The 20,213-nt window shown below is 43.2% G+C and overlaps 1 protein-coding gene across 3 annotated transcripts in view; it reads left to right on the plus strand.

Moving 5' to 3' along the window:
- Nucleotides 1-19,523, plus strand: part of camk2a (calcium/calmodulin-dependent protein kinase II alpha) — a 52,821-nt gene extending 33,298 nt beyond the window's left edge. Inside the window, exons 8-19 of one of the 3 annotated variants that reach the window (XM_027026097.3) lie at nucleotides 967-1,050; nucleotides 2,145-2,239; nucleotides 3,243-3,365; nucleotides 3,935-4,018; nucleotides 6,826-6,868; nucleotides 12,010-12,050; nucleotides 13,333-13,365; nucleotides 13,820-13,868; nucleotides 14,616-14,691; nucleotides 15,688-15,782; nucleotides 17,169-17,410; nucleotides 18,875-19,523. In XM_027026097.3, the coding sequence (XP_026881898.1) occupies nucleotides 967-1,050; nucleotides 2,145-2,239; nucleotides 3,243-3,365; nucleotides 3,935-4,018; nucleotides 6,826-6,868; nucleotides 12,010-12,050; nucleotides 13,333-13,365; nucleotides 13,820-13,868; nucleotides 14,616-14,691; nucleotides 15,688-15,782; nucleotides 17,169-17,401 (956 nt within the window). In that variant the 3' untranslated portion in view covers nucleotides 17,402-17,410; nucleotides 18,875-19,523. The remainder of the gene's footprint in view (nucleotides 1-966; nucleotides 1,051-2,144; nucleotides 2,240-3,242; nucleotides 3,366-3,934; nucleotides 4,019-6,825; nucleotides 6,869-12,009; nucleotides 12,051-13,332; nucleotides 13,366-13,819; nucleotides 13,869-14,615; nucleotides 14,692-15,687; nucleotides 15,783-17,168; nucleotides 17,411-18,874) is intronic. The other 2 variants (XM_027026098.3, XM_027026099.2) reach the window with 2 other exon arrangements.
- Nucleotides 19,524-20,213: the final 690 nt, after the last annotated feature.

Consider the following 20,213-nt stretch of genomic DNA (forward strand, 5'->3'; position numbering starts at 1 on the left):
CCTGTGCAGTGTGTACTTACCTGTGTGTACGTACCTCTGTGCTGTGTGTAATTACCTGTGTGTACTTACCTGTGTGCTGTGTGTACTTACCTCGGTGCTATGTGTAATTACCTGTGTGTACTTACCTCTCTGCTGTGTGTAATTACCTGTGTGTACATACCTCTCTGCTGTGTGTACTTACCTGTGTGTACGTACCTCTCTGCTGTGTGTAATTACCTGTGTGTACATACCTCTCTGCTGTGTGTAATTACCTGTGTGTACATACCTCTCTGCTGTGTGTAATTACCTGTGTGTACATACCTCTCTGCTGTGTGTAATTACCTGTGTGTACATACCTCTCTGCTGTGTGTAATTACCTGTGTGTACATACCTCTCTGCTGTGTGTAATTACCTGTGTGTACTTACCTCTCTGCTGTTTGTAATTACCTGTGTGTACATACCTCTCTGCTGTGTGTAATTACCTGTGTGTACATACCTCTCTGCTGTGTGTAATTACCTGTGTGTACATACCTCTCTGCTGTGTGTAATTACCTGTGTACATACCTCTCTGCTGTGTGTACTTACCTGTGTGTACTTACCTCTCTGCTGTGTGTAATTACCTGTGTGTACATACCTCTCTGCTGTGTGTACTTACCTGTGTGTACGTACCTCTCTGCTGTGTGTAATTACCTGTGTGTACGTACCTCTCTGCTGTGTGTAATTACCTGTGTGTACATACCTCTCTGCTGTGTGTAATTACCTGTGTGTACATACCTCTCTGCTGTGTGTAATTACCTGTGTGTACATACCTCTCTGCTGTGTGTAATTACCTGTGTGTACATACCTCTCTGCTGTGTGTAATTACCTGTGTGTACATACCTCTCTGCTGTGTGTAATTACCTGTGTGTACATACCACTCTGTTGTGTGTAATTACCTGTGTTGTGGGCTAGTAAGTGAGTGTTGCCTTCCTGTCTGTGTGACTGCAGGCTTTGCTGGCACACCTGGATACCTGTCGCCTGAGGTATTACGGAAGGACCCCTATGGAAAGGCAGTAGACCTCTGGGCCTGTGGTGAGAGTTCATATGCAAATACATAAACATGTGCATATACACACATGCAAAATATTTACCGCATAAAAATCCTGTTGAATTTATATGAATAATCTGACAATAGCTGTGGAGCAGCTGTTAGATTAACACTGCAAATATCCACTGCTTCACTATTCTAAAGCACATGTGAGAACTTTCATTAATGAAGCGTTGTAAACAAATTAATTTCACATTATAGAATAAAGTGGAATGAATGCAGATCCACATAGTTCTTCCTTAATCCATCCCTTCCCTTAGTAGCGGGAGATGGCCATAATCCCTGTCAATGTCTTTGTCCATGTTATCTTCATGCTGCTTAGGAATAAGAGTTTCTTGGAAAGATTCAGTTTGCATGTGATTACTATTGAGTTTTTTTATTTAACAGGGTTGTTTAAACACGATTAAGCATAAAAGGGAATTTAAATGTCATTGCTGTTTAAATATCTCTTCAAATCCCAGGCTGACATTCAACAAATCCCCAACATAGGTTTCAGAAGGTGCCAGTCATCACTGTTCACTGTGTGTGTTCACAGTGTGTTCAAAGTGTGTGTTTAAAGTGTGTGGTCACAGTGTGTGAGCTGTGTGTGTTTACAGTGTGTGTTTATAGTGTGTGGTCACAGTGTATGGTCACAGTGTGTGTTCACAGTGTGTGTTCATAGTGTGTTTGAGCTGTGTGTGTTCACAGTGTGTGTTCATAGTGTATTTGAGCTGTGTGTGTTCAAAGTGTGTGTTCTCAGTGTGTGTTCATAGTGTGTGTTCACAGTGTGTTAGAGCTCTGTGTTCATAGTGTGTGTTCACGTTTGTGTACTGTTGGTCCTGTATTTCGGATCTACCCTCACATGTCTACCCCAGTGGTGTAGTGCTTTAGGGGCAGTTTCGTGTCTACCCCAGTGGTGTGGGGCTTTGCTGTGGCTACGCTACTACTGAACACATGTACTGTCATGCATGGAGAATCACAGCTATAAAGCACAGGTGTATTAGAGACTCTGCACGGTAATGTTACTGGACAGTGGAGTTAATTGTTTTGTGTTGAGTTGCCCGCTGTGTGACTCCCTGTGCTCATTCTCCCCTGCCAGGTGTGATTCTCTACATCTTGCTGGTGGGGTATCCTCCCTTCTGGGACGAGGATCAGCACAGACTGTACCAGCAGATCAAAGCCGGCGCGTATGATGTTAGTACTGCCTGGGACTGTTCTCTCACTGTGTGTTGCATGGAATCACACACGCCATCTGTTCATGAGGACTGTGCATTTCACACACATTACACCAAGCTTTATGAGTGGTTATTAATGTTTATGTATGCTTCATTGGATGTGATAAGGTTAAATTAGCCCTGACTGCCAAGCTATCATGTCATCTGTGCAGTGGAACCTGGGAAGGGAAGCACATATCAAATGTAACTTAGTTTTTCCTTCTGAAGCAAATCCAATAATAACAGAGACCATTGACATCTTAAGTGGGTAAGGAAATATGACCTTACTGGGAATTAGAGGGATAATATTGGTATAAACATCACCCAGAGGACAGTGTGTTATGGCATTAGTTAATACAGAAATTTGCACATGCACAGACAAAACCAGAGATATCCAGAACCTGTTAGCCTTTATAAATATATTCATTTCTGTTGGACTGACAGTTTAAGAGTGCACAGAACTGTGAAAATTTAGCAAAGTTATACAATTGCTGAGAACCTGGCACATAGTCCTTAAACTCAGTGAGACTACTGAAGTGCTTTCAGAACGTGGCTCATAGTCCTTAAACCCAATCAAACTACTGAAGTTCTTTCATAAGCAAAAAATGACAGTGAGCTCCCTGATTAATGCCGAACAAACAATTTAATGATACAAATGATGTTTATAAATGGACTTTGTGCCAGACATTTAAAACTCATCTTGATTAAATAATGGGTTGTGTGCACAACAACACATCTGTATACCATCATACTAATGTACAGTGAATCCTGCTTCTCTGGCAGAAGCAATTGTAAGCAATATTCTCAAAAACATTTCTGTTTTGGCTCACAAATCAACATCATGTGTGTGATTTTTTAGAAGTTAATATATTAGTTTGAAAACTAGAGTCTGCTTCTCTTTATAAAACTATCACTGTCTGCATATCTTTGTTGTTGTTGTTATTTTATTTGATTATTCCTTACATCTGTGTGCTTCATTCCAGTTCCCATCCCCAGAGTGGGACACTGTCACTCCCGAGGCCAAAGATCTGATTAATAAAATGCTCACTATCAACCCTGCCAAGCGCATCACTGCTGCCGAAGCCCTGAAGCACCCATGGATCTCAGTGAGTCCACCTTAACAAACACACCTGTGTATCTCAATGTGTCCACCTTAACAAGCACACCTGTGGATCTCAGTGAGTGTACCTTAACAAACACACTCATGGATTTCAGTGAGTCCACCTTAACAAATACACCTGTAGATCTCAGTGAGTCCACCTTAACAAACACACTCGTGGATCTCAGTGAGTCCACCTTAACAAACACACTTGTGGATCTCAGTGAGTCCACCTTAACAAACATTCCTCTAGATCTCAGTGAGTCCCCCTTAACAAACACACCTGTGGATCTCAGTGAGTCCACCTTAACAAACACTCCTCTGGATCTCAGTGAGTCCACATTAACAAACACTCCTCTGGATCTCAGTGAGTCCACCTTAACAAACACACCTGTGGATCTCAGTGAATCCACCTTAACAAACACACTCATGGATCTCATGTTTTAAATAAGCTTGTATTTGCTTAGTTAAGGTATTTGTTTAGTTCTTTTAGTCCTAATCCCAGTGTTTTGTAATCTTAACTTTAGCCCTTTTCTAATCCTAACTGCAGTCCTCTGTAACTGTGCTTCTTTTTAGCATCGCTCTACTGTGGCATCCTGCATGCACAGACAGGAGACTGTGGAGTGCCTGAAGAAGTTCAACGCTCGGAGGAAGCTGAAGGTACACTGTAGTGACACAGCACGACTCACCGAGTCACTGAGGCTGAGTACCGGAGTCAATGAGGCTTAGTAACAGAGTCACTGAGGCTCAGTATAGTGGGGCTGTTCTTAACGTTAAGCCTTTTTTGATAGACCATAAAACAAATTCAGTTTCTTTTCATGGAGATGTGCTGGTATCCAGTAGTGAAATGCTGGTATCTAGTGGAGACGTGCTGGTATCTAGTGGAGATGTCCTGGTATCTAGTGGAGACATGCTACTGTCCAGTGGAATCGGGCTGGTATCTAGTGGAGATGTGCTGGTATCCAGATGCTGGTATCTAGTGGAGAAGTGCTGGTGTCCAGTGGAGGTGTGCTGGTATCTAGTGGAGATGTGCTGGTATCTAGTAGAGATGTACTGGTATCCAGTAATGACATGCTTGTATCTAGTTGAGACAAGCTGGTATCTAGTGGAGCCATGCCGGTATCTAGTGGAGACATGCTGGCAACTAGTGGAGACGTGCTGGTATTTAGTGGAGTCATGCTGATATCTAGTGGAGACAAGCTGGTGTCCAGTGGAGTCATGCTGGTATCTAGTGGAGATGTGCTGGTATCTAGTGGAGACATGCCGGTATCTAGTGGAGACATGCTGGTCCCTGTCTGTGCTGAGCAAATCACACGTGAGAACAATTACAACCAGAAATAATCGACCTCCTGTCCTCATCTACAGGGTTCATATAGGGTCACGTAACCTATTTCACTGGAGCCAAAGTCATCTATGCAGCAAGGCAGTCAGTGACTCTACTCAGTCTCATATAAACCAACCATTTGACTGACTGAAATCCATCCATCAGAATGGCTTAGAGAGACACACGAGTATACGTCTGTCCAAATGCTCTGTCCGAGCACTCTGTCCAAATATTCTGTCCAAACACTCTTGGACATTTTTGTGGTAAATGCATCTACAGTGAGATGGAGATAGCTGTCAGCTGTCAGCTGTCAACAGCCTCATAATACCCTAGTGGTGCTGCCACTATAACATAGTTATTAAAGGGTGAAGGGAGAAAGGTGTCCATCACAGGTGTTGATTCATCTGTACTGGTGGAAGCAGGCATCTCATAAAGATTTGCATTATTCCATTTGTATGCAAACTGTTAACACAGAGACAAGGATGTTGGAACACCATCCTGGCCAGGCAAAAGGGATTGGTGTACTCCACTGGTACCTTCAAGCTTCACTGGTACCTTCAAGCTTGAGAGTGTTGAGAGTGTAGGGGGTGTTGAGAGTGTTGAAAATGTTAGGAGTGTTGGGTGTGTTTGAGAGTGTTGGGGTTGTTGAGAGTGTTGGGGTGTTAAGGGTGTTGGGGTGCTGAGAGTGTTGAGAGCGTTGGTGGTGTTAGGAGTGTTGAGGGTGTTGGGAGTGTTGAGAGTGCTGAGAGTGTTGGGGTGTTGAGAGTGTTAAGAGTGTTAGGAGTGTTGAGGGTGTTGGAGGTGTTGAAAGTGTTGAAAGTGCTGACAAGGTTGAGGGTGTTGAGAGGGCTGAGAGTGTTGGGGTGTTGAGAGTGTTGAGGGTGTTGAGAGTGCTGAGAGTGTTGAGAATGTTGAGGGTGTTGAGAGTGTTAGGAGTGTTGAGGGTGTTGGGGGTGTTGAAAGTGTTGAGGGTGTTGAAAGTGTTGAAAGTGCTGAGAGTGTTGAGAGTGTTGATAATGTTGAGCGTGTTGAGAGTGTTGGGGGTGTTGAGAGTGTTGAGAATGTTGAGGGTGTTGAGAGTGTTAGGAGTGTTGAGGGTGTTGGGGTGTTGAAAGTGTTGAGGGTGTTGAAAGTGTTGAAAGTGCTGAGAGTGTTGAGTGTTGATAATGTTGAGCGTGTTGAGAGTGTTGGGGGTGTTGAGAGTGTTGAGGGTGCTGAGAGTGCTGAGAGTGTTGAGAATGTTGAGGGTGTTGATTTATAAAGTCCCTGCTGGCTTGCTCTGACAGGAAGTGTCATGCTCAGACCAAGTGCCAGCGTGCAGTTGCTGCCCCAGTGGATCATGTTTACCTGAGCACAGCTGTCTCCAGCACAGCGGCCCCTCCTCTCCCCAGGCCTACATGCTTGATTTAGTGCCTAAAGGACATAATGATTAGTGGTGAATTCAGGCAGGAAATATTACACAGCAGTGCTGTAGGCCTCAAAGAGTGAGGCTGGAAGCTTGCTTGCTTCTAATTAATTTCATTCATAAAATACCTCAAACATGATCCTTTTAAAATAGACTTTAGAATCAGAGCTTGTGAAATGGAGAAACAAGGTGTGGTTGGTTTACACAGGATATTTCATGCATGATATATAGAGTTTTTCCAGATTAACATTTGAAGATAATGATAATTATTAAAAATCAACTATATTATACTCAATGTATTTCCAAAATCTAACAATATGAAGACCAATGACAATTATTTGGAGAGTATTGATATTCTCAATGAATTTAGAATAGAATAATTTTTTGATCAGTGTCAGTGAAACACATCCTGTGTCACTTAGTCTCACTCTCAAAGCAGTCAATGACCAGATTCTGTTACTCAGTTAGCTTCTGCACTGTAGAGTCCTGTGTGTGTTTCTTTTTGAATTAGACCAAAAGTTTGAAGTTTTAAAATGTCACTATGCCAATGCATTTGAAGCTCCTTGCTGTGTGACTGCTCTGTGACTGCTCTGTGACTGCTCTGTGACTGCTCTGTGACTGCTCTATGACTGCTCTGTGACTGCTCTGTGACTGCTCTATGACTGCTCTGTGACTGCTCTGTAACTGCTCTGTGACTGCTCTATGACTGCTCTGTGACTGCTCTGTCTTTGTTTCCAGGGAGCCATTCTAACCACCATGCTTGCCACCAGAAATTTTTCAGGTATGTGCAATGGTTATTTTAGCCAATGAATAAAGCCAACTCGGTCAGGGTTATTTCTGAGTGTCAGGCCTCTTTGCTGTGGTTGTGGGTGTGTTCATATCTCTTGTAGTTTTGTAGCCTTGATGTCCTGAGCTCAGAGAGCTCACAGAGCCCTGGAGTACCGTTCTGGTTCATGTGTTCATATCATTCTCATTAGATGATCTCACTGCTTTCCCTAACAAGATAATCCAACTACTTCAATGTGTGACATTCTGAATCACCTGCCCACATCAGTCCAGTTCCATTTCAAATACACTGGCTTCCTGGCTCACTACACACTCTGTTTAACCTTCTACTGCTCATGTATAAATATTTGCAGGACCTAGCTGAACCTATACAGCCCTACTGCCCTGCCTGCACAGGTCCTATGATGTTGGGTTAGTGTTTACATTTTTGTTGCACACTGAGGTCCTGTGATGTTGGGTTAGTGTTAGTGTTATACAGCTCTGTTGCCCTGCATGCACACTGAGGTCCTCTGACCTCAAATTTAGACTGACCTCAGCAGGAGTTAGATATTTTAGTGTCATAGGCACTAATTTTTCTACAATCTCTTCTTTTAAAGTTGAGCTTAAAACACATCTGTTCTCTCAAAACTTTCACTATTCTACTTCTATATGTAATTTCTAATTTAAAACAACAAATGTTTCGGTACTCTGTAAACCTTTGGCTCTACCCTCTTCTATGGCCATACCCAGTGAGTGTAATGGGAGAGTAAGTCTATAGGAATATATGTCATGCAATGCTGTATTTACCCTTAACACCTGACCTGCCCTAACCCCCTGGAGTTTGTGAAGGTAGTGTTTTTGAAAACATTTCTCCAGGGTAAATTGCTCGAATGGGCTGAAATAATATTCCAGTACAGGGCTCAGGAGGCTATTTAATGAGTGAGGTTAACAAAAACACGGGAGGCTAATAAACAGAGACAAAGGAAAACACTGAGGCAAGTAACACACCAACTAAGTATACAAATAAAATGACAGTAACTTCACTAGAAGACAAAACACAGGGTTTAAATAACCAAGACAATCAGGCACGAAACAGACTCAGGTGAACATGGGAACAGGGAGAACACGGACTGGAATGAAGGAACACATGATTGGCGGAGAAAACGAAACCAAGGTGCGGAACAAGGAAGTGAAGGAAAAACAAAGACACGACAGGGAAATCATAAAACAGGGACGCCGGGAGGGTGGCCAGTCGTCACAGTTGGTGAAAGTTGATATATAAATTGAACATTATTATTATTAGTAGTAGTATAATTATTATTATCTATACTCGAAATATATAGCTTGGGGTTGAGTAATAGCAAGCAGCTTCTTTGAACTGTTAGGCAGAAAAATGAACTATTATATACCATGGATTATCTATTATTGATTATCTTTTATTGATTATCTATTATCCTTCTTATTAACATTATTAACCCAGAGCAGAGCCCCACATTGACTATTGAGTGGAATCAGTGGGAAAGAGAATAAAACACAGTGAGTGTCGAGACAAGAAACCCATGACACGTTGCCATGGACTTCATTCATTCATTCATTCATTCATTCATTCATGCATTTATTCATTCATTCATTCATTCATTCATTCATTCATTTTTTCCTTTCCTGTCCTGCACTGTTCTGTTATACTCACTGATCAAGTGTACCATGTTCCTTCAGAAATGTGGCCTTTTTTTCTCTTTGACAGTTTTGACTTTTGTATGTTATTTTTTTGCTGGACTCTCACAGAAACAGGAAGATTTTAATCATTATTAATCAATTTAATAAATATATCCAAATTTAATAAATATATTACTGACCAGTTTCTGTCCACACTATGAACATGGTGATATTAAAGTTTTTCTCAGTTGCTTTGGTGCATTTCCTGAATTATCACAAACATTTGCAAAACAACAAGTGTATTCCTCAAAACAATTAGTGTATTTCTCAAAACAATTCTTACAAACAGCAGCAGACAATAGACCTGCAAAATCCCATAACCTGCTCCAAATCTTTCGTTTATTTCATGAAATCGAACATATCAGTGCTGTCAGAAAGTGTGTCAGTGTTTATAAACAAGATAGAAACGATTAACCATGTTGTCACTATAACAATGACAATGTACTCTGAGTTTTGTGATGGCTAAGGTTCTGATAGCAGTGGGGTTTCACTTTCTCTGTGAGTCACATCAATGTCAACAGTACAATTCCATGTTATTTTATGTAGGACACTGATGGAAAGATTAGACAGGATTTACATTTATGGTTTTCCTGTTTGTATTATTGCAATACAAAAGAAATACAAGGCACCACACGCACTCACCATCACACACACACCTCAACTCACACACACACACCTTAACTTACACACACTCACCATCACACATACACCTCAACACACACACTCACCATCACACACATAACACACTCACACTCACCATCACACATACTCACCATCACACATACACCTTAACAACATAAACCTCAATACACACACAGACTCACCATCATGCCCACACCTCAACACACACACTCACCATCATACACACCCCTCAACACACACAAACTCACCATCACACACACACTCACCATCACACGCACACCTCAACACACACACACACACACTCACCATCGCACACATGCTCCTCTTCACACACACACACACACACACACACACACACACACACACACACACACACACACACTCACCATCATAAGCGCAAGTCAGGATTCATCTGAGTGCAGTTCATCAGTTCAGACATGTACCAAAAAGTTTATCAGAAATGCTATAATAAAATATAAATGACAGATTATGACAACTGGTTCAACACCTTTGAAAGTAACGACTTATGAAATGAACTAATGCCTAAATCTTTTTTTTTTCTTTTGACTTTTCAACAGAGAGCAACTCTAATCCATTTTGATCAACAGCAGACAGTTTGCCTGAATGTTCCAGAGCGTTTGCGCTGGAGAATGACAAACTGCGTTTGTGTAGTGCACAAATGACTAGATGATTTGCAGGTTGAACGAACATTTCAACAATGATCTGAGAACTGTACCAAAGCAACAGAAGAAAAACTGGGCAGTGGTGCTGGTGTATTTACCTGTACTGGTGCACCTGCTGTGGTGAGGGTGACCAGGGTGATCCTAGAACTGATCCTGGACCACCACCCACAATTATCCAGTCAAGGTGTTTTTATTAAAATTATGTTTCTATAGTGAGAGTAGGATGGATATATTATATTCTGTGCATTTGAAACTTTTAGGTTGGGTCATTGTCAGACATCCGAGTGTTTATGATTAATTTGTTTTTGAATGATCTGTCCCAAAATAAACGGACCCATTGCAGCCATCTCAAATGTGCTTTGAGACTTGAGCTACACTGGAGTAATTTGAGCTTGGCATTACAAGGCCTCAGTCCCTGCTGATGAGTCCCTCTTATTCTAAATCTTCCCAATCGATTATTTTACTGCAACCAAACAGACCACACATTCTCTTCAACTGGTCAAGGATGAAAGAAACTGTAGCAGTAAATGTTGTGTCAGGGATGAACGTACCGTGGTGTGGCAGCTTGGCCAGAACCACTGAACATTCAGCTCTCAGATCTCAAAATAAGAGAATATGTCACTGTGTTGTTCTGTTAGGTTGCTATAACACATTCTTTCATCATTCATTGATCAAGAACAATACAGACAAATCTCTTACTCAGTTTATGTAGAAACACTCAAAAGGAGGTCTTTTGTATTTATGAATTATATAAATAAACACAGTGAGAGAGTTTTGCCACTAGCTCAGATGTCGTTCTAGCATGTGTGAAGGTATGATGGGCGTTAGCATGTCTGTTGCAGGCAGTGAACTGGAACTATGAGGCTAAGAGGGTCATGACTCTTCAAATGTGTTGTGACACACAAGGGATTGAAGGGATGAAAGGGGCTGGATTGGGCTTGTCTCAACTACATCAGGCCCCTCCCTCTCAGCTGCTGGGGAATTCTGATGTGGAACTGCAACTATTATCTTCTCAACCTTCAAACGGACAGAATGATTCCAGCCTTCTTCACCCATCTCTTACCATGACCTATAAGCTCTATGCCTGACTTAAAAGAGAGAGAGAGAGAGAGAGAGAGAGACAGACAAAGATAGTCAGAGAGAGAGAATGGAGATTTACAGTCCACTTACATGTGGTTGCTATTTATACTCATCAGACAAGCCTCAGGCAGATCTGTCCTTTCAGTTTTTTATAGCTATTTCCTCAGCTGTTAATGGTGTATGCGTGTGTGTGTGCATGTGTGTGTGTGTGTGAGTGTGTGTGTTAGTGTGTGTATGTGTGTGTGTGGGTGTGTGTGTGCGTGCGTGTGTGTGTGTGTGTGTGTGTGTGTTGGGACTGTAGTGGGGCTGGTTCTGGTCCAGATTGGCCCTTTAGCATCTAAAGGCTGCTGAATTCAGACTGGGAGGGAGGTGAAGGATTTCCCCTTTTCCCACTTTCCCCTGGGGGAGGCTGGGAAAACCCCGACAGTTGCAGTCCCAGCACACAGACGCCATGGCCCTGGAGATCAGGCTACATGCTCACCAGCTGGGCAGAGCAGCAAGATAAAATTAGAAAACATGTAGATGAAAATAATATAGCAGTAGGGAAACGACCTGATACGACTCGTGTGTGAACATGTGCGATAATGAGCGGTGCTCTCTGAGAGGCAGAGAGAGAATGAAGGAAAGAAGGAGGAGATGAGGGTGTGTTCACGAAAGCAACACAGGCCAAGCCCTGACACAGCTCCAGCCCACTGCAGTGTATCTGTCACTAACACTCTCGGGCAGGAATGTGCTGCCTGAGGTGCAGCTCTCCCCTGCCCCATTCTCTCAGCCCAGCCAGGGACAGCTACTCCGCACAGCCGCCATGCCCAGCTGCAACTTTGCACATGTGGAGTGACATTTGAGAAGCGGCCTGCAGCTTGTAACTGAGTGTGATAGGCCACTGAGCTAGGGGAAGGGGAGTTCTGCCCAAGTTCTGCTGGACCTGCTAACGTGGACCGGGGCGATTAGAGCCATATCATGCCCTTTGCACTCCTTTTCTGGGCTTTTATGCCTCTTCTGATCGCTCTCTCCCTCTTCTTCTTCTCTTGCTCAGGAGGAAAGAGTGGTACCAACAAGAAAACAGATGGAGTGAAGGTAGGACTAAAGGAACTGTCACCTCACTGCACGTGTCCCACATAGTCCTCTGGGACTGCAGAAACACGGCACCAGGAAGTGTGGAAGTGGGAATTGTTTTTCTGCACTTGGGGTTTGAGTTTTTGTTATGTGTTTTGACTCTGGAGACCTGCTGTATCCTAAGAAACTGCAGAGTTTTTTGTGGTGTTGGGTACAGAGCACAAACACCCAGAAACTGTGTGCAGGACACGCTGGAAGACACATGTTCTAAAGAGGTCCACACACTTCAGATAGTGGTCAGAAGGTGTCTGAGCGTTACTGGGCGTGGTTGTTTGGCAGAGTGAGTGAGTTTGTGTTACAGCATGTAAGAGTGTGTGTGTAAGAAGGTTTCTTTGTCTTGTGTGCATGATTGTAACTGTGTGTGTGTGTGTGTGTGTGTGTGTGTGTGTGTACATGTATGATTGAAACTTACACAGAGCCAATCTTCTTTCATGCTATTTCCTCAGCTATCATGGTCCAGCTCAGGGGCCAGAGTGTGTGTGTATGCATGTGTGTGTGTGTGTGTGTGTGTGTGTGTGTGTGAGCAAGCACTGTGGCTATTTGAGCTTGCTGATAGCTCAGTGCAGTGTGTTTGCGCGCATGTATTTGTGTGTGTATATATACATGTGTGTGTATATATGTATGTGTGTGTGTGTGTGTGTGTGTGTGTGTGTGTGTGTGTGTGTTTGTGTGTGTATGTGAGTGCACATGTGATATGTTATAGTTATTTGAGATTGGTGCTTTGGCAAGTGCAGTGCAGTGTGTGTGTGTATGTTTGTGTTACTAGCCCTCTTCAGTGTGGGGACACAGGCCCTTCATTAGTGGCTCTGCACACACACACACGCACACACACACACACACACGCCCCCACACACACCCACACACCCACACACACACACACACACACACACACACACACCCACACACACACACACACACACACACACACACACACACACACACACACACACACACACCCCACACACACACACACGCACACCCACACACACACGCACGCACCCACACACACACACCCACACACACACACACACACACACACACACACACACACGGACCCACACACACACACACCCACCCACACACATACACACACACACACACACACACTCACACACACACACACACACACACACACACACACACACACACACTGGAATGTCTCTGGTTTCCCTGTGGTGCCCCAGCGTCCGTCTCCATCTCATTCTGTGTGTTCCTGTCTAACCTTTTTTCGTTTCTTTTCCAGAAAAGGAAGTCCAGTTCCAGTGTCCAGCTGATGGTGAGTGTGAATGCCCCTCTTCTCCAGGTCGCTTAGCGACATCTCTTACCACTACTTTCCTTAAACATGGAAAGTGGTTCCTGGCGCCCCCTAGCTGTGAAAGGCTGGCCAGCGCATGCAGCGCTGTGTGGCTCTCCTTCTGCATGGAGCTGGACTTTCTTTTTTTGATGCTGTCAGTCCCATCTCTAATGTCCCCCTGTGTTTCTGCTGTGTGTGGGGCCCCTGACGTGCTGGAGCCTTCTTCATCCGCCCTCTTCCTCTTAGCCCTGAGTCTTCCAACGACGTGAAGCCCACCAGCCAGAAAATAACTGAATGGATTGATTCTTTTTCTTTTTAAGGCACAGGAGAGAAGACAAGTGAGGTCACTGGGTTAACCCTTTGGCTGCTGCAGCCCGGCATGGTTCAAGCCTTGTTCTTGGCTGCAGGAAACTAACCCTATCTGTGTCATTTACAGGAGTCGTCTGAGAGCACTAACACTACTATTGAAGATGAGGACACCAGGGGTGAGTGGTCCTCCCTGTACTACAGCTGTCCACACCACACACATTTGCACAAACAAATCAGATTAAATACAAAAAGTTCACATTTATATATGAATTATACAGTGATGTTGAACATGAGGCGGGGCTTAGTGCTGTCAGTCAAACATTTTCAGATGTAGCAGGAATTTTCCTGAATATGAAAATTCTATACTCCAGTACTGTCCTATAATACTACAATATTATAATTCTACAGTCCTGCAGTCTTACAGTCCTATAATTCTACAGTCCTGCAGTCTTATAATTCAACACTCGTGCAGTCTTACAGTCCTATAATTCTACAGTCCTATGATTCTACAGTCCTGCAGTCTTACAGTCCTATGCAATAATGTATCTAGTGTACATACCACTAGAGTTGCTTTCAGTTGCACAATTCTCCAGGATGAATTGGACTTGATGAAAAACACACACACACACACACTTCCTGCTTGTTTGTGCTATATTCGTCAGCTGCTCTGAAACCCCAGTATGGACTTTTGTGTTAGTTATGTCACCTGAAGGTGCATGCTTATGGAAAGTGTCACATTTTCACTAGCTCTGTTTTCCTGGACCACAGAATCTACTAAGCCTATCGCTCATCACTATCACACTGGTATGACCTACTAACATCCTTCACGTTTGGACAGTTTCTGATAGAGCGCAGAGAGCGAGTCCAGCGTGAGTGTCTTGTATTTTCAATCCGCTGTGAAAGTGTCACTCTGTGCTTCTCAGTAAGGAAACAGGAGATCATAAAGGTGACTGAGCAGCTGATTGAAGCCATCAGCAACGGGGACTTTGAAAGTTACACGTGAGTCACCAGCTCCCTCTTTCTAGCTTTGTCTCTCTCCTCACACCTCTGTTATTTCTCTTCTTTCTCTTGCTTGGTCTCTCTTTTACTTTTGTATATAGACGCACTCAGTCAATGATCCCTCTGCAAATGGTGCGTAGCCTTGTATCACACACAGAGCGAATCATTCTATATAATAAAGAGCCTCGTTTTGCAAGGAAGAGTCATAGGCGATGGAAGCAGAGCTGTCAGGGGGGTGTTACTCACTGGGCATTTCAGGGTTTGCATGGGCTACAGCTGATACCAACACTGTCCTATGTAATGGAGAACATTTCAGAGGTACACACAATCCCACCAGTACACAAATCTTTGAGCATGCAAACGTCACTGTTGAACTGCAGGTAAGGAGATTTGTGCTCATTCATCTTGGAAGTGATGTTTCCAATCACACACGTGTACCTCTGAAACTGGCTTGTATTTGCGAGCCACTCTAGAGTTAAAACATCCCCACAAACCTGACACTACATCATCTGATGGTAGATTAGCTATTAGCTCTTTGTACTGTGGCTTTGAGGTGTTTTACTCTAATAGCTTTTGGAGGCTGAAAGTGACAGAAGATTTTAAGAATAATGGAAGATTTGACTCTCTGTCATAGCATAGAAAACTGCAGTTTAAACCCCTCCCACTGAACAGCCCCCCCACCTCGAAACAGCCCAATCCCCTACACAGCCCCTCCCACTGAATACCTCCCCTTAACAACCCCACCCACTGAATGTCCCCCATTAACAGCTCCAACCACTGAATGCCCCCATTAACAACCTCACCCACTGAATGCCTCCATTAACCACCCCACCCACTGAATGCCACCCCCATTAACAGCCCCACCTACTGAATGCCCCCCCCATTAACAACCCCACCCAATGAACATCCCTTTCCACGAACAGCTGTGCCCACTGCACAGAACCGCCATGGCAACACCTCATCTGCAGAACATGTGCTATGTTTCTGTGTGTACAGGAAGATGTGTGACCCCAGTGTAACTGCCTTTGAGCCTGAAGCCTTGGGGAACCTGGTGGAGGGACTGGACTTCCATCGTTTCTACTTTGAGAACTGTAAGTCTTCCTGTGTTCACTAATGTGCATCGGCTTGGGCCCTAGATCTACCTACCTACCCAACATTGGGCCCTAGATCTACCTACCTACCTAACATTGGGCCCTAGACCTACCTACCTACCCAACATTGGGCCCTAGACCTACCTACCTACCCAACATTGGGCCCTAGACCTACCTACCTACCTACCCAACATTGGGCCCTAGACCTACCTACCTACCCAACATTGGGCCCTAGACCTACCTACCTACCCAACATTGGGCCCTAGACCTACCTAACTACATAACCTGTCACCCCATTAACATGCACAGCAGTATTTGCAAATAAGAATCATTGTGGTGAGAGTGGCTGTGTGAGCTGGGTGTGACCTAAAGGTGCAGAGCTGGGTGTGGCTAACACAGGTGCTGAGGTAGGCGTGGCTAATTCAGGTGCAGAGCGGGGTGTGGCTAACACAGGTGCTGAGGTAGGCATGGCTAATTCAGGTGCAGAGCTGGGTGTGGCTAACACAGGTGCTGAGGTAGGCGTGGCTAATTCAGGTGCAGAGCTGGGTGTGGCTAATTCAGGTGCAGAGCTGTGCATTGCTAATACAGGTGCAGAGCTGGGTGTGGCTAACACAGGTGCTGAGGTAGGCGTGGCTAACACAGGTGCAGAGCTGGGTGTGGGTAACACAGTGCTGAGCTGTGGCTAACAAAGCTGGTTTAGAGTCACATCTACCACCCCTGCCTGGTGAAGATACACGGAGACAAACATCTTACTGTTAAAACATCTCTTTTGGTTCAGTGTTTTGTACTTCAGTAATTTGTACCTCAGTGGTTTATGCTTCAGTGGTTTATGGTTCAGTAGTCTGCACTTCAGTAGTTTGTATTTCAGTGGTTTGTACTTCAGTGGTTTGTATTTCAGTAATTTGTACTTCAGTGGTTTGTATTTCAGTGGTTTGCATTTCAGTGGTTTGTACTTAAATGGTTTGTATTTCATTAGTTTGTACTTCAGTGGTTTGTGCTTCAGTGGTTTGCGGTTCAGCAGTTTGCACTTCAGTAGTTTGTATTTTGGTGGTTTGTACTTCACTGGTTTGTAATTCAGTGGTTTGTATTTCAGTGGTTTGTATTTCCGTAGTTTCTACTTAATTCTGGAAGTTCTCTGCTCCATTTTTGTGAGTTGTTTCTGTTGTGCTGTATATGCTCTGTTCTCCTCACACTCCACTTCCACTGCTGTAGTTCCATCCTCCACTTCCATGCCTGCCACATGTGGAATAACCTTTAAACTGTGCTCTGCTTGACTGCGTTTTGGGGGGTTCTTTTTTTCAAATATGGGAATTTTGCAAACGTATTACAGCTCGGCTGTGAAGGGGTGATGGTTGTGAAGTCTCTTTGTACACGTGTGTCTTTAAGTGTGGTCTAAGAACAGTAAGCCAGTGCACACCACCATCCTGAACCCACACATCCATCTGATCGGGGAAGAGGCTGCCTGCATCGCCTACATCCGCATCACGCAGTACATTGACACCAATGGGATGCCGCGCACCGCCCAGTCCGAGGAGTCCCGCGTCTGGCACCGCCGTGACGGCAAATGGCAGATCGTCCACTTCCACCGCTCTGGAGCACCATCCACCATCACCAAGTAAGCTAATCAGGTAAAGCTGAACAGAGGGAGACTGCAGTGGGCACTCAGGGAGGGCATAGCACAGTGCAGCATGACAGAAGGGTGGAGGAAGCTCCACCTGCAGAGGGACTCCACCTGCAGAGGAACTCCACCTGCAGAGGGACTCCACCTGCAGAGGGACTTTACCTGCAGAGGAACTCCACCTGCAGAGGGACTTCACCTGCAGTGGGACTTTACCTGCAGAGGAACTCCACCTGCAGAGGGACTTTACCTGCAGCATGCAAACGCACATCTCTAGTTCTGTGGTAGGCCTTGTTTTATAAAGCACTAATATTATTTATTCGTTTAGTGAAATTACTGACTATGATGCATGTGCCACAAAGGGAAATTATTAATCAGCCAATTAACTTCTATTTTTTAATAAAAAAATGCTGATATGTGCTCATATGTCAACAGAAAGTAAATTATCATTATATTTACATATATCCTGAAGCTTACCCATTTTGGGCAAATCAATAAATTGAGATCAACACAAAAGCAATATTTTACATAATATCATACAATAAATTACCAAATTTTTAATGACATAACATTACCTGTAAGATATGTTTTAACAAATAAATATAGATGAATATGTTTGATAATAATAAGATGGCCTTCACATCATGTCTTTACTGTCTCATATCTCATATTTCAGTTATATTCCCAACTCTCTTTTCAAAGAATACAGATTTTAATGAGCTTTTGATCATTCCTTAATCCCTGATCTCGTCACTGGTGTTTAGAACACAGTCTGGCTCTCACGTGTTTATTTCAGTGGTGCCTAGTCATCGCTTAAAGATATGATGTGCTTCTAAAATTATTTCCATAAACATCAGCCCTGTGCCATGCACACACTGTCCACTGGTCACCAATGATTTTGCTTCATGCAGAAAAGAAAGAAAGAAAGAAGGAAAGCATTTTTGCATGCTGAATCTAAATCCGTTTTCAGAATGTCTCCAGCAGCCATAGTTTATGTGTTCCAGTACGCTCACATGCCATTACGTGTAGTATGGAAAAGTACCAAGGAAAGTAAAGTCCAGCAGACTACTTATGAATAAATAGTAAATATTTATTATATGTGTTAATATGTGTTATATGTTAGTAAGTAACATATACTTAATATTATATATGTTAATATACTTAAGACTTAAATTTAATTGCCTTGTCACTTAAAACCTAAACATTCTAAACATTTGTATAGTAATTAAAAAAAAGAATGTATAGTACTGTTACATTGAATTGTGTAATAACATACTGTAATTGTAATTATAATATGTAACATACATATATTTTAGTATGTGAAACAAAAAGTTAAAGTGTTAAGGACATCCTCCATTTTCCTTAAAATAGTTGTGATGTAATGAACAAGGTTTGAGCATCAAAGCTATGTTGAACTGCCTGCACTGTGTCTTTTTGCTGAGTTCTGTTTCTCTCGCGCTGTGGTGTCCCTCAGCTGAGCCGTAAAGCCAGCGAGGTCGGACGCGAGATATGTCCTGGTGGCCACGCTGCTTGCTGATTGAATTGGCACCAGAGAGGGCTATACATCTGCCTGAACACCCACAAGTCTCTGCTTCCCCTACCCACTTCATCTCCATCCAGGCTTGAGATTCCTGCCTTTACCACACAGTCAGCACGAGACCTCATCTGATACACTTCACAACCATGTATGTACATATACTGGACTGATGGCCATTTCTGTCATTGTTTTCTGTGGTTTTGCTGGGTACACATTTATTTATTTATTTATTTATTTATTTAGCTTTGTTTTTTTGTTTTTTTTCCCAAGAAAAACTGGTAAAAAAGTGAGAATTTAAAATTAGAGTGTTTTTTGCTTGTGAAAAGGATTGTTGGTTAATGAAATGCAATGGGAGATCGAAAGCCATAAATAGAAACATTTGTGTTCTAGTTGACCATGCCATTTTTGATGTCCATTTCCAAACTCACATTGTAAAATAATAGCAGGTGATGTATGGAAGTGCATGAACAACGCTCACCTGTTTGGTTAGAACAAGAGCGAAGTTATCGTGTATGTTTTCTAACAACATTACTTTGTTGTATAGCATTTTATTCTGTGTTTGACTTATAAATACTCTTCTTATTAACTGTAAAAGCTAAGTATAAGTTTTTGTCTGTTTTGCCTCAGATGTAGATGGTTTTTAGATAGCTCCAGCAAGCCCTCAGTTCAACCTAAACCATGCTTATCTTAGACTCCAGTGGCAGACAGTGACTGAGTCCTACGCTGTTGGTTAAGTCATATGACCCCTCCCCATTAAACAACGCTGGCCCCTACACCCTAGACCCTACACCCTACACCCTACACCCTACCAACTACATCAAACTGAACACTCATTCATTCCCTTGACTGTATGTGCCCTGCTCAATGAACACACACACCTTCAACCTTACACATGCACTCAGACACATGCACACTTCACATCAATAACTAATAAACACTTCACATTAAGATCAGTGGTCATGAGTCCTTCACCGAGACACAGACAAAACAAGGTTTATAAATGAATAAACTGATTAAAATGGAAACATATAAGTGAATATAAATAAAATAATTCATGTGGATGTAACTGCAGAATATGTCATCCTGACCATATTACAATTACTACTTGAGCAGCTTGTGCTGAGTGAATGAGCTAATACCCGCTAACACTAGAGAACATTAAATCTAGCTAACACCCACTAATACTAGCAAACACTACAGAACATTAGCATTAGTCAACACTATCACACACTAAAGAACACTAACACCAGCTAATACTAGCGAACATGAGAGAACA

The sequence above is a fragment of the Electrophorus electricus genome, chromosome 8 (genome assembly GCF_041902795.1).
Source record: "Electrophorus electricus isolate QZ-2024a chromosome 8, ASM4190279v1, whole genome shotgun sequence".
Lineage (NCBI taxonomy): Eukaryota > Metazoa > Chordata > Actinopteri > Gymnotiformes > Gymnotidae > Electrophorus > Electrophorus electricus.